Raw genomic sequence first — 15,527 nt, 5'->3', positions numbered from 1 at the left:
GTCCTTGATAAGCAACATCACGAAGCGGTCCTGAAAGGGCCGCATGCGGCTCCGGAGCAGAAGGTTGTCGACCCATTATAATAATATACAAACATCGCAGTTGTTGTCAATCAAGGCTTATGATTAGTGCAGTGCGTTGGTACTGTGAATCTGTGATATATCCTGGTTCAACTCAAGGGGCTGGGTGACTCATCGCAGCAATCATTCTCAATCAATTATTTGTGGGTAATCCTGTAAATTTGCTTTCATCACTGCCGGTTACTACATTGTCCAGACTCACAAACAAGTGGCTTACTTGGGCGCAAAGCACTGGAATGAGATTTGAAACTTTCCCTCCAATACATTGAGTGTGCTTATTGTACGTTATTTATGAAAACAATTTGCTCTTGCCTTTATTGATATATGCTAACCTGGAGCAGTGGTACAGCGGTTAGTGTGCAGTGCAATGAACCCCGTGTCTTGAGTTAACTTCCTGACCACTCCCAACATTGGTGTTGATATCCACACCAGTCCTGGGTCCACATCTCCATCGCCTTCAGAAAATCGCTCGGCTAGCATGCTGAAGTATGGTTAAACAACACCCATGACCGACAGAGCCATGAGAAGGCCTTGATTAAGCAGCGGATTGTCAAAGGGCTGTAAACTAACGCAGCGTCAGTAACTTTTATGAAACGGCGCACCCCATTTGATTGTCTGTCTATTGTGAAGTTATTTTGTGCTGTGACAATTACAATTGTTGCACTTATCATATGTTCGTCCATTTTAATCTCTTAAGTAAAGCAGTCAAACAGTCTGCTTCAATAGGAAGCTACAGTGTTCATATAACACTGTTGTTTGGAATCTACTTAATATCTATGTTATTCATATTCTTAGTTTTTTCGGTAAAGTCACGTTGAAGAGAAACAACAAAATAACAAAATATATATAAAACAATAAAAAAAATTCTCACGACGTTTCGACCATAACTCAAACGGTCATCATCAGGTGTGTTTTATATATATTTTGTTATTTTGTTGTTTCTCTTCAACGTGACTTTACCGAAAAAACTAAGAATATGAATTACTGCAGTCACGAAAGCTTTAAATCAAAATCTATGTTATTGTGTACAAATGAAACAAATGTGTTATTTTGAGTTTTATTCGGATCTTTTATGGAATTGTAATTTACGTGACAACTCGTATCGATGGCGGACCTTGTTTAAGTAATTAAGCACTACACCAATTTGATCAGACTGTTGTACAATTCGTTTTCGATATCATGATTCATTAATTATAATGTGAACAGTGTCAGTAACAGCAAGTTCATTAAGCCCTCTGTTGGAGACATCTAATTTGTATCGTTTGCTTATATTAAAACAAGTTCGATGGAAAATAGTTTATGTAATTACTTTGTTTTTCCAGGAGGTGGCACCAATACATTATTATTAATGTAGAAGTTCATACTTGATCTTCAAGCTCTCCTTTAAAGTAGCTCCAACCTTTAGAGCACTCCAAACAAACATGGTTTATATTTGCCTGCCAAATGGAAATTAAAGCATTGAATATGTCATCACACGGACGTATTTTTATTGTAAATAATCAAGTCAGGTGCGACCTCCTTTTGAGTGTTTTTTTAATTGCTTTATTCATTTGAGATTTTTTGTTTAAAGGGTAATTTAGCTTTTTTAATCTATTAGGAATTTTAATAAATGAAACTCCTTAATGTAAATACTTAATATAATTCGACCTTTTAAAGCTAAACATTAATTCTTTTAGCAGTTTGAATTTCACTCCACACAGATTGAACGCTTTGTATCCAAATGGTCTCGGCTCCCACTGTTATGCTTGTATGCAGGCGTCCTTCGCTTTACATGAGACACGTGTTCCTGAATAACAGCGCAATCGAATCGTGCTGTACGAAGCCTATTTTCACATTGACATGTGTTATAAAGGGGGGGGGGGGTGCGTTACCAAAGAAAAATCATTTATAATTTCGTTATTATTCATAATGGAGGGTTTTTTTTGTTAGATCACGTAAAAATGTGTCGTTAAAACCCACCCCCACCTTACATGGCCAACTAGTAAGGGTTGTCACGTAAACAGAACGTGCCAATTCGTCACTAGTACAGCACACTGGTGTGTTAGAGAGCCAAGCCACAACATTTACAATCTGACGTTTCGCCAGTAATTACAACCAGCTTCATCAGGCGCCAGCCAGATTTGTGGAGAAGTCCACCCGTTTCGTTCCTTTTTTTATTAGAATTACACAATGCGTGTCAATGTAATACTTAATACCTTTAGTAACATTTCAAGCAATACTTTATTAGGAGTTTAATAACACTTAATAATGAAGGTTAAGAAGATTACTACTTACAGGGATTACTTAATAAGGAGTAACTTCAGGGCTTCTTGAACACTTCCGTGGGCTGGTAGCAGCAGCAACAGCGGCAGCTGCACACGTGATGCAGACAAAGGCGGCACATCTAGGATGGCTACGCCCCGCCCATGACACTGGGCACTGCCATGATGTGGTGGCACCATCAGAAATGTATTATTTTTACTGTTAATTTTTATAGTTGAATTTTTTTTGGAACATTTTTATTTTCACAATTTTAGTATGTTTTTTTTTTTTCCGGAGCGCATAACTGTGAAACGCATCGCACAAGTGTGAAGTATGTCCCTAAAAGATTAATTGCGTAACTGCCAATTCACACTACGGGGTGGGGGGTTACGCAAGGGATGCCTGAAAATATCGCATGGCAAATAGTAAATAGGTAAAGCTGTTCATAATCTAAAATGCTGATTTCAATAAACCAATTATGTTATCAGTTAAATATCTTCAGAATTGAAATAATATTGTCTATAACAATTACAAGCCAAAATTGCAGTTACAGTTACAATTGCATTATGAATTATATACGTCAATTTCATAGCTGTGATTTAATTTCACATTTAGAATGTTTAACTGTCTTGCAACTCACTGCCTACTTCTGATGTATCCTCTGCGCGCATATGATTTCCATAGCAACCTAAAATTTATTCCAGAATGTTGCACTATGTATAATAATCTCTTTGATAAATTTAGAAATGCTTGATGCTGATAAAACAGGCATGATGAATATATACTGCAGGTTGACAGACTTCTGAGAAACTGACAGATGACGTGGATAGATGTCCAGGATAGATTGCACATGGCTTTTAATTGAATGACTCCTCTTGGCCAGCTGAATTTAAAGTGATAGCTGCAGATATAAATAAGCTCTGGCCAGTTAATGGAAATGGTGGCAATGTTCTTGGTTTTAGCTCTGTCTCAGGAGCCCCTTATGGGAGACGTATTGGTAAATGTAGAGGGTAATGGTTTTGATTTGTTGTTCCAAGCAGAGAAGAAAGAATGTACAGATCCTAATAAGTTGCTCTGATGTCTGATATTTTAATGGTTGGTGATGAATGTAGGTGCTGAAACAGCAGAGGCTGACTTGTTGGGTGTAAATCATAGTAACACTTTGCTCTATCCATTCCACTTGAGGGCTTGTTTTTTTCACGCAATGTTTTCAGACAAAGAAATCGAATGTTGCATTACAATTGTTGGTGTGTATTTTCCTTCTGCGGGTAATGGCTAGCGGTAATGATTTTAGTGGTTGTGAGAAGGGGCCACCTACACTGCATAATAATGAGCCGTAATAATGAAAGACTCGAATGGCTCACAGTTCAGCAGATCTCTTGACAGATGATGGATGGCAAACGCTTTTTTAATTTTCCTTCAGGTAGCGCGGCCTCACGTGGGTGACGAGCGCTTTTGTGTGTTTGTGTCTGCAGGCAGCAGGAGGAGCGGGTAAGGAGTGTGAGGAGGAGACTCGAGGAGGCACTAACAGCCGACGTGGTGGCACGGGCAGAAGAGGCGACGCGAGGCGAGCAGACACAAAAAGCTGTTGTGGCATAGGTGACTTTTCCGAACCTGACCCTGCGGTTCACACGGGCATGGGGGATATATATATATGGTACATATCGTCGGGAGTTGGGTCTACAGTACGCATACGGCCCATCAGCAAATGCACGAGGCGGAACAGAAGGGTGCCAGTGGGAGTCCGTTACCAATTCGCAAACGATGCGCTCGCTAATTTGGTGTCATTGTTCTTGCGACTCTTTCAGACGCAGCATTCTAGGACTTCATCGCCGGTATCGGCGATTAAATTGTCTGCCTTCTCGCGAGCGTGCCGACACCCCTATTGTGCGGCACATATTGCACAGCTCCTAGCCAGCCATCTCATTAATGCACCGCAATGAGCAGAAATCACATTGTAAGCAGTTAAGCCTGCACAGGTTAATGTGAAACATTTTCTGCTGGAAATAACAAGTAGGTGACATACAATCCGAGAGTGATTATTAAGTGTGTGGCTCTGCTGTGTATCTTTATAAGGGTGTAACAGCATGTAAGGGTGTAACAGCATGTAAGGGTGTTACAGCATGTGCACACAGGGTTTGTTGCGCCTTGCAGGACAAGCGCAATAAATCATCATACACGAGAGCCATTGCTAAATTTAATTCAATAAGTAGCCATTCTTCTACAGTTCACTTAAAATAGTGGAATTGATATGGTACAGCACTGTTCTGTGGTGAAATCCTTTGCATTTGCTGTCTGACAGTAAACATGTATGAATAATAAATGGCACCACTTAGGTTCTGAGGCTTAAGTATGCTGTCCGTCTTAATGGAACATTAATGCCCACATTGTAAGCTAATTGTACTGACAAATAGTGGGCATAAAACATGGAATGCTTGCATAACTACAGTGTGTGCAGTTAGTTTATTTGTTATTCATACGTTGGTCACCGACACGCTCCAACTGTACACATTACCAGGGCCAGAACTTGAGCGATTAATTAAAAATTTAACTATTAAAGTGGAGGGGTGATGGTGGTTTGGTCCGCTCTTCCAGCTCACGTGACCTCCAGCCACCATTTCCTCATTATAGACTGCCAGTACACTCACTCCGATTAAGAACCAGGCTACAGTCTATATTCATGGTGTTTTGTTTTTTATATTTTTTTATCATTTTTATTTTTGTTCACTTTATTATTTTTATTATTATTTTTCTATCTATGTGACTTTACTGAAAGAACCAAAGAATATACATTTCCTTTGTGTTTTTAAGTTCTGCGCCTGGGCCAGATGCAGAGTGTTTAGTCGTCTGCGAGCGGTAAGAGTTTAAATTCTTACGTAGGCGGAACGTACAAATCATCTCGCGGGTAATACCTGCGGTTTTACTGCGATTGAGCAGCGTAGCACAGCCTTTTTTTGTTCTTGTAACGACTTAGCGCGAGAGTTTTCGTATTTTACATGGAGGTCCTTGCTCAGTAGGACACGGCCACGTGCCCCGGAGCGCCGTGACAGCGGATCGGAATTACATTTTGAGGATGGCAAGGCGATCCGCAATCACGTGCGCTTGCAGCACCTCGGACGTGAAACAGGTGTTGCGTTGACGGCAGTGCGCTACCCTCACGGGACAGGGAAGCGCGGAGGCGGTGCATTTGGTGCCAAAGAGCCACGGTTAATGGCAGCGCCGGTGGGGTAAGAGGCCATCCAACTCTTTCCGAGCATGAAACGCCGCTACGATCGGCTCCAAAGGGTGTGGTTGTCCCGCTGGGACATCCCAGACCTTGCGCTAGGTCCATGCTCTCCAGGTAGAGAGCGGGCAGCCGAGCCGGATGCCTCTGGAAAACGTGGGTTTGCGAACAATCGCACCGAGGCGAGGAGGAGCTGGGGGCACCAACGCCCCCTGCAAACATGCCCCCCGAGCCATCAAGAAAGAGATGGTGGTGTGGGGGCAATGTACCGCCGCAGGCAAGCGCGGCCTCCCCCGAGGCTGACAAGCAACGTCCACTAGTTCCGACAGGGTGATACATTTATAGGGTGGGGGGGGGGGGGGGGCACAGCGCCGATTAGCACAGTTATGTACGGTGCAAAGGAAGTTTAACACATGCATACTTACAAAAGAGTGACGGAGCCCAGGACGTGCCCGTCGGGCGACGACGCTTTAGAGATCGGTTGCAACTGGTTGCAAAATGCGCTGAATTGGAGCGATACTGTACTCGCAGCTCCCCTTCATATGTCGAGCGTCTCTGAGCAGGCTTCTGACTTCGACGACGAGTTTCAGGGAGGAAAATGACACGATGTTCTTGGCGGTGGCAGAGCGTTTGAGAGCTCATACTGAGGGCAACCTCGGACACGCCTGAGAGAGGGGCCCAATTAGGAAGCCCAGAAGGAGCCATGGGGTGTCTGGGTGTTGCTACTGCTGGCCCACGTGTAAGCGGGACCGAACTCGCGAGCACCTCCGGGGTCTTGGCCACCTCTACTGTAACAATAAAACAATTTGAGAATCCCAAGGGGATTTTGGACTCGAATAACAGAAAAGTGAAATGAAAAACATAGAGGCAAAGTGCTCATCGTCTGGGCAATTTCGCTTGGCCCTTCCTCCTGGGAGATGTAACAAAAGGCTTCAAAGATGCCCGTCGAATGGTCTTGGGGCAACAGCCCAGACTAATTCAAGATTGCAAGTGATGACAAGGTCAAGTGAAAGAAGCCCCATTGCTTGGACCACCCTGGACTGGTTGCATGGTGAAGTGGGGAGTGCAAGGTGCATCCTGGTAACCCTGGGCTATATACAGTGAGGGAAAAAAAGTATTTGATCCCCTGCTGATTTTGTACGTTTGCCCACCAACGAAGAAATGATCAGTCTATAATTTTAATGGTAGGTTTATTTGAACAGTGAGAGGCAGAATAACAACAAACAAATCCAGAAAAACGCATGTCAAAAATGTTATGAATTTATTTGCATTTTAATGAGGGAAATAAGTATTTGACCCCCTCTCAATCAGAAAGATTTCTGGCTCCCAGGTGTCTTTTATACAGGTAACGAGCTGAGATTAGGAGCACACTCTTAATGGGAGTGCTCCTAATCTCAGCTTGTTACCTGTATAAAAGACACCTGTCCACAGAAGAAATCAATCAATCAGATTCCAAACTCTCCACCATGGCCAAGACCAAAGGGCTCTCCAAAGATGTCAGGGACAAGATTGTAGACCTACACAAGGCTGGAATGGGCTACAAGACCATTGCCAAGCAGCTTAGTGAGAAGGTGACACCAGTTGGTGTGATTATTCGCAAATGGAAGAAACACAAAAGAACTGTCAATCTCCCTCGGCCTGGGGCTCCATGCAAGATCTCACCTCGTGGAGTTGCAATGATCATGAGAACGGTGAGGAATCAGCCCAGAACTACACGGGAGGATCTTGTCAATGATCTCAAGGCGGCTGGGACCATAGTCACCAAGAAAACAATTGGTAACACACTACGCCGTGAAGGACTGAAATCCTGCAGTGCCCGCAAGGTCCCCCTGCTCAAGAAAGCACATATACATGCCCGTCTGAAGTTTGCCAATGAACATCTGAATGATTCAGAGGACAACTGGGTGAAAGTGTTGTGGTCAGATGAGACCAAAATGGAGCTCTTTGGCATCAACTCAACTCGCCGTGTTTGGAGGAGGAGGAATGCTGCCTATGACCCCAAGAACACCATCCCCACCGTCAAACATGGAGGTGGAAACATTATGCTTGGGGGTCTTTTTCTGCCAAGGGGACAGGACAACTTCACCGCATGAAAGGGACGATGGACGGGGCCATGTACCGTCAAATCTTGGGTGAGAACCTCCTTCTCTCAGCCAGGGCATTGAAAATTGGTCGTGGATGGGTATTCCAGCATGACAATGACCCAAAACACACGGCCAAGGCAACAAAGGAGTGGCTCAAGTAGAAGCACATTAAGGTCCTGGAGTGGCCTAGCCAGTCTCCAGACCTTAATCCCATAGAAAATCTGTGGAAGGAGCTGAAGGTTCGAGTTGCCAAACGTCATCCTCGAAACATTAATGACTTGGAGAAGATCTGCAAAGAGGAGTGGGACAAAATCCCTCCTGAGATGTGTGCAAACCTGGTGGCCAACTACAAGACACGTCTGATCTCTGTGATTGCCAACAAGGGTTTTGCCACCAAGTACTAAGTCATGTTTTACAGAGGGGTCAACTACTTATTTTCCCTCATTAAAATGCAAATCAATTTATAACATTTTTGACATGCGTTTTTCTGGATTTTTTGTTGTTATTCTGTCTCTCACTGTTTTAAATAAACCCACCATTAAAATTATAGACTGATCATTTCTTTGTCAGTGGGCAAACGTACAAAATCAGCAGGGGATCAAATACTTTTCTCCCTCACTGTAGGTGGGCCAGGTGACATGTGAGGACCATGCAGTGCTGCTTGTTAACAGCACGCAGACCCCCGTGGAGGGCAACATAAGGCACTCAGTGAAGCTCCTCCCCCAGCTGCCGAGGCGGGACCTCTTATGATGGCTGGAGTCTCCGTGCTTGCAGGAGGGAGTTCCCCTGGGCTTCTTGAAGCCAAAGCAAATGCCTTGCAGGGCAGATGGTCACCAGAGGAAAGGGAGGAGCTCAGGGCTTTTAAGGCTATTGCTAGAATGGCGAGTAGGAGCAGTAGCGATGGGGAAGGATGTCTTGTTGAGGCGCGACAAACAATGGCGGTTGCCATGGTGAACCAGCAGGGCTCCGCTCGGTTCGTCAAACTGACGCATGAGTTGGCTCGCCTCTTGTCTTGGGCAGAGAGCGAGGGAGTGTGCAAAACTGAGGTACTTCGCCTCAAGGTACTGCCATCGGGGAGCTGTGATTACGAATGGGATGTCCACAGTGCTGAACAGGGAAGGGGGGGGGGTTCGGTTACTTCTTGCCCCCCTTCCCATTCCAAAGGTGCTGTAAAACTGGTCCAGGAGGTCATGGTTCTTGGAGCTGAAGTCCATGCTGGTGGGCGAGGCATTGTAGCCCCCATCGATGCTGGATCTGCTGTCGCAGAGGGAGGGTCCAGTGTCGGGGTCGACTGCCTTGAACCTAACAACGTGGAATTTAAGAGGGCCTGGTTCTCCAGACTTATGTTTGGACAGAGGGGTTCAGGATTTACTCCTTTAAGTCCAGGAGACAGGCCGCTTGGTGAGTGTGATTCCCACTGGAAACAAGTGTTGAGGATTGTATCATGTGAAGGGTTTGAAGCTGTGTCTTGCGGGGACGTGAAGATTGCAAAATTATTGGAGGCGTTCGATGAACAGCTTTAGTTGGCAGCCCTGAGGGTCATTGGCGGCTATCTCGGCCTTCCACAGGGAAGTTGAGGGGCACTCGGTAAGGTAATCTAACATGCTGTCAAGACTCTTTAGGGCCATTAAGCGGGAGAGGCCACCAATAAGGTCGGGTGTCGCTCCGGATGGTTGCTCCCCGGAAATTACACCTGGTATGGAACACTCTTTGATTCTCGTTTTGAACCCTTGGGGGAACGTGTTCTGAAAGACTGTTGACTCGCAAAACGGTGTTCCTGTTGGCGATCACCTCGGCACAAAGGGTGAGTGAACTAGAGGCCCTGATGGCAGTGTCCTGGGCTAGCAACGCTGGCGTGCCTTCGGCGAAGTTCCCCTCACGCATTCACAAAACCTCACGTTCCAGCACCTCCGATTTAAGCACAGTTGGCTATGTACGGTGCGAAATAAGTTAAACGGACATACAACCTTACAGGCTTGCTTTGCTGGGGTCTCAAGATGGCCAAATTGGGAATGTGGGGCTCTCGGCCATGTTCACTCAGTTAGGACATTAGTGAAGGTTGCAGAGCCTTCTTTCGCCTCCGGTTAAGCGCTGTCATTGGTTCATTTGTATCGTCAGAGTGTCTGTGGCCAATGTATGAATCAACAGGGTTTTAGCACTTGCATTAAACCTGGTTTTCATAGTTGGCCACCGACACAAGCCGCACCCACTCACTTTTCTTCATCGCAAAAATTTTCCCACCTTCACAAATTGACCGGTGGTGTATCAGCAAGATAGTCAAGTGCACAGTGATCCTTGAATGGCTTGTGGTGGTTAGTTGTTATTGTCAAATTTTTATTTAAAGCTTTCGTGACTGCAGAGATTCATATTCTTGGTTCTTTCGGTAAAGTCACCACGTAGAGGGGAAACAATAAAATAATAAAAATATAAAACAATAAAATTCTCACGACAGTTTCTACTGCAACACAAGCAATCATCATCAGGTGTGAAAACCACAACATTAATTTTTTTTTAAAAAAGTGGCGGTTATTTTTAACGTTAGCACCACGGAGAGAGTTGGCCTTTGAACCGAGCCCATGCTTCTCTTAGACTCGATTGTTTCGGTGTAACCGCTTTGAATTGTTTGGTTATACAGTTCTCTGAGGAAACGGTGGCTGGAGGTCATATGAATAAATTGTTGAAGTTCTGGTCCTGAAACAGGAACGGTATTGATTTGTGTAGCTGCTGTGGCGAAACGTTAAATCGCTCGCCTGCTTTCCAGGAGCACGTGGGTTCAATCCCGACCGGGACGCCTGTATATTTGGAGTTTTGCATGTTCTTCCCGTGGTTGCTTGGACTTTTCTCCAGGTCCCCCGGTTTTTCCATCCACATTTAGAATAATACATTTCCACATGATAAGGCCACTTCGTCAATCGTTTGTGACCAGGTCGCTTCTGAAAAAGAGCTATAGAAGCTCAGTGTGCCTTACCTGGTAAAATAAAAAAAAAATGTTTTAGTGAAACTATTAAAACCGGGTTGGATGCAAGTATTAAAACCCTGGTTTTTTTTTCTCTATGTCTTGCAGGCAAAAGACAATTACTGGAGGTTGGAGCACTTTTGACTGGGTGCCAAAAATTGTGAAAGCAATGCTCGCCAAATCACCCACAGTTGTCTGTCACACGTTCGTGCGCACATTCAGCCAGCACTTTGCATTCACCTTCATGTATGTTGCTCTAAAAAGATCCATAGCAAGCCATGACTTTTTATAATGTTTTTTTGAATGAATTCTTAATGAAAAACGTCTATTATTTCTTGAATCCAATGCGGGTTTTCCCCAAAACTCACTTCCCCCTCTCTCTCCCTTCTTCAGCTCCCAGCCACTGGGGTATTGGCATTTTATTGTTATCATTCAATGATGAGACATTCTTAAATAAAAATGTCGTATGTGTATTTAATGCTATTTATAAGCACAAAAGCCTTTCTTACAAATCGAATTGTCATTATCCTAAAAGCTGTTGATTTTAAAATATACAGCTTTTTACGTTTTTCATTTTTATTAACGAATAGAACGGATTTATTTCTTTAAAAATATTTTTGCAGACAGTTGCTACTGGGCTTTGTACTATATACAGTGAGTTTTGTACAGTATATATTAAGCAAAATAAATCTTTACAATTTGTGTATTTTCAGAGTTTAAAGAGCACATATACTGTATATGGAGTGGACTGCAAATAATGTTAGAATAAATTAGTGTTTTGAAATGATGTTTTAAAAAGTTCTTAATCCTATAGAGAAAGCAATGTTTAGAGAACATTCCATTACTCAAAATAAAGGATCAAGCCAATAATTTAAACACAAATTGGAAGAAAAAAACCCAATGTCTTTTAAAATCCTTATTTACTTTTGCATTGTGTATGGGAACTATACAATTGCTCTGTAAATACAATAATGAATGTTTTTTTTTTATAACAGATTGCTTAAGGTTATTAAATTAAACAGATTTATCGTATATTGTAACATACTGATATTGCTTCTAATAAACAATGCCTTATATTCAAGTTACGTTTTTTTTTTAGTAAACAGTTTTAACCGTCCCATTTTGGGCCTGGCGCTAACGTGTTGGCAGCAGTGATGCCAAATGTGGCAAGCAGTCGCTGCAAGGGAAAGCAATACATTGTTGGGAGTGCCTCCCCTCCTCGACTTCCCTCTCCTTTCATACCCACTCTTGAGTCGAGCACCGCCTCATTTGCTTCTGTTCCAAATCCATCTTCGTTTTTTAGGGGTACAGAAGCCCCTTCATCAAACCAGTAGAGTGTAGCCTTTGCTGTTGGTTCAGTCTGGTTGGATGAATGGTTGTCGGCGTCCGTCTTTCTGCTTACGTAAGTAAGTATGATGTGGCGATGGCTGAAAGGCTTCAGAATATTTAAATCGATTTTGGTGCATTGGTGCAAAGGCCTTTGTTAAGCCTCAGCGTTATGGTTAATGTATGAATGTCAAGCCGAGGTCACTCTTGTTTTGATTGCTGTTTTCATGGCCATTATGCTATTAACATGATGGAAAAATATTATTCTAAACATAATATTGTTGTCGTGCGGCGCACAAAAAACAGTTTGCACAACACAGCCATTGGCATTGAAAAATGTGTACCGCAAGTGATGGATATTTCCTAAGTTCGAGAGTGTATTGTGATGGCTATGAGATGGTTTTCTCCAAATGGAGCCCAATGTAAGGTAAGTTTACGTGGATTTTTTTTACATGTGTTTGCTGTGCAACACGAATTTAAAAATGCGATTTAATGAAAAATAATAGGTTTTACCCTTTCTGGCAATAAAAAAGGCGTTAAGATTTCCAAACACCAAATATAAACCTTTTGCAAGGAATCAAGTCTGCATTAGCCACACGTACTTGTGGTTAACGTGCAAACGAACATGCTCTGATAATATATGCATCGTCTTTGAAACTGAATGGCCTACACCAGAGACAGTCTTTTTTTATGGCCACGTTTCACCAGTGTCAGACCAGAGAACGCCAAAAGGCAAACATCTTAACAGCTGTTTTATTGACTGGCCAAAAAGGTCCCATGATAATGCAATTTTGTTAATGCAGAGGCCAACATGCATGATGCATGGAAGGAGCAACAAACTTCCAGTTGAACTGGAATCATCAGGTGAATGATTACTAATCCATGTGTGCCTTGACTATTCCGGTATACGTTTTTAAAATATTTTTTCCTGTGCTTTTGTAGTAACTGAAGTAATGGAATAACTTTTGCTTAAGTGCTTAAGTATGGTGTCATTTAATTGTGAATTATCCAATTAAGGTGCCCTTGAAATAAGGGTCACTTAGTGTAATGTGATTTAAATGGATAGGAGGTAATGGTATAAACTGCTGTGAATTGTACCAAAGAACTGGTTGTTTACACTCTAGCTTCGTTGACATACTTTTAATTATTTTCTACTCCCAGTAATAAATTGCTCTTAGAGTCACGGCTGCAGTTTTTTTTGTTGCAGAAGGTTTTTCTGGCCTTGAAAAACTGGTACACTAAATCTGTAGATTTACATAAAACGTGCATTACCTATTACAAATAGGATGAGTTAGATGTGTTTTGCTAACGGCAGTGTGTGTATCAGAATATGTTTTAATTAAAAGTTTTTACTTTTTAACGTTGGGTTGCAGATTTTGTTTCATTGTCTGTCGACTTCCTAACTAAGTTAAATGGTTCACCTCTGTTTTTTTTAAAGGAAATGTCTTCCAGCCATATACAATCATTTTATGACTATCCGAAACCTTCCTTATGATAATGATGCGCTATTTAAGCGAGCTTTGTACCCGGTGACATTTTAAATATGAATTAGTTCACTTTCAAATGCAATTTTACAAAAAAGATGCATTCAGTACTATCTCATCCCAAGCAATAAATGCTGCTTGGGTTATTTAATTACGTTCAACTCACTCGCAATTTTAAGTGGGAATAGGGTTTGAATAATATCAATATACTGTAATGTTTAAAGAGGTGAAAACCCATTCAGATTCATTATCTCCTGTGTTGGAGTTTGGAGAATCTAGTGACATGAGGGCAATTAAATTTACAATTCACTCGTGAGCTCCAAATGTTTGACTAAAGCTACATCATTGGCACTCCGTGGTCCACTTGTGCAAATTATATTACACGGTCATTATTCACATTTACAGCCAATTTTTATCTGGTCGTTTCTCATGAGTGTGCACGTGGCAATGGATATCTTGGTCGTCGACGGAAGTCTGGGAAATTCGAGGTACACGCTCGGTGGGTGTGTGTTTCAAGCCGATTCTGAGGAAATTAATCTGATTGATACCTTGTTTGTAAACCTAGGTTAGCCTTGACCTACATCCTGATGATTATTATTGACTTTTGTGTTGCCTTCTTATTTCATGACGGGATTCAACAGTACACAGCTTAAGCATGACATTGTTTTATGGCGCTCGCATTCATAGCAAGGCGCAGCATTGTGCCGAATGCATGAGCAAAACGTGGGTAAGCATTTCCCATAAATTTGCAAACACGGCGCGGTGCGACGACCCTTACAAGGGACCTGAATGTAACGGCTGTGAACGTCAACGCAGTTGTAACCCCCCGTAGACTATGAACCATCCTCTCTCTCGCTCGCTCTACCATGTCCGGTTGCACAACACTTTGGCGTTCCTTCAACCCCCCCCCTCCCCTCCCCTCCACCGTGCGATCGCCCACCGCGACAAACGCTCCTTGCCATACGACCAAAATGTGATCGGTCCTCGGCTCAGACCGCAGTGCTGAGGCGAGCATATACCCATCGCTCAAATGGCTCAATATGATTGTGCAACACCCCCCGCCTCTCTCTCTCTCTCTAGTTTAACCTTTTCGATGCAACATAACCAGTTGACGCAGGTTTGGGCTGAGCAATGCATTATTATGTTTTTTTTATATCTCTCTCGCTGCTTCACCCGAGCGTGTGGATCCGTAGAGTGGCAACTTCAGGAAGTTTATAATGGCTTAGTTTTAAAAGGCTTGCGGCGATGATCTGCGGGTCTCTTTCGCCCACCTCTCCTCCTCCTCCATGTATTTGGCCGCGCATCTTAATTGAAGCTTTCACATGGGGCACAATCCGTGCTACGGGCCACACACTCTGAATGGCTCCGCACTAAATGCTTTCAAGCTATCAATTACGGTTCAGTGATTCTGCACTTGCTCTATTACTATAGTACTATACCGCCTTAAACTTTTATGAACGACTGGGTGTTTAAGGTTGGCGGTTTGTTTTATTATCTGGCTGTATAGCAAATGAAAAACTTGAATTACTTTTCGATTTAAATCTTTCGTGACTGCAAGGATTCATCTTCTTTGGTTCCTTCGGTAAAGTCACGTAGAATGAGAATAAAACAATAAATTAATAAAATAAAATAACACAATAAAATTCTCACGACGTTTCGGCCACACAAAAAAATTCTCACGACGTTTCGGCCACACAAAAGTGGCCGAAACGACGTGATAATTTTATTGTGTTATTTTATTAATTTCTTATCGACTTACTTTACTATGCAAGTAAAAACAAAAAAAATCGTGTTTTTAATATTTACGTGTGTTTTTTTATTTAATTTAGTGCCCCTTTATAACATTCTACAGGCCCCGCACTCGCTTAATGCGGCACTGGGCATAACGATGCACGGACGATGATGCCCCCCCCCCCGTGCACAACAGGGGCTCACGTGACCGCGCATCGTCTCACCTGTGTGGGAGCCCCCCCCCCCCCCAAACCCTCCTGCGGGTTCAGCTCCCGTGCACCGCTGGTCTGGCGGGTCTCGTTCTTCGCTGGCCCTGAAAAGGTCACGAGGGTTGTCCCCAGTGCCGGATGAAGCTAGTGCGTTGGCCTGTAGCATATGTTATAAAGGGGCCGTAATTTTTTTGT

The 15,527-nt window shown here is 43.1% G+C and overlaps 1 protein-coding gene across 1 annotated transcript in view; it reads left to right on the top strand.

Annotated features, from left to right (window-relative positions):
• MBD3 (methyl-CpG binding domain protein 3) overlaps positions 1-10,880 on the top strand; it is a 48,485-nt gene extending 37,605 nt beyond the window's left edge. The window contains exons 6-7 of the mRNA XM_032953218.2: positions 3,795-3,886; positions 10,691-10,880. Coding sequence (XP_032809109.1) covers positions 3,795-3,886; positions 10,691-10,746 — 148 coding nt within the window. The 3' untranslated portion in view covers positions 10,747-10,880. The remainder of the gene's footprint in view (positions 1-3,794; positions 3,887-10,690) is intronic.
• Positions 10,881-15,527: the final 4,647 nt, after the last annotated feature.

This window comes from Petromyzon marinus, chromosome 13 (assembly GCF_048934315.1).
Source record: "Petromyzon marinus isolate PM22_M1 ecotype Great Lakes invasive population chromosome 13, UKy_Petmar_22M1.pri1.0, whole genome shotgun sequence".
NCBI lineage: Eukaryota > Metazoa > Chordata > Hyperoartia > Petromyzontiformes > Petromyzontidae > Petromyzon > Petromyzon marinus.
Note: the sequence above shows the minus strand (reverse complement) of the source record. Positions and strands in the feature narration are given on the sequence as shown.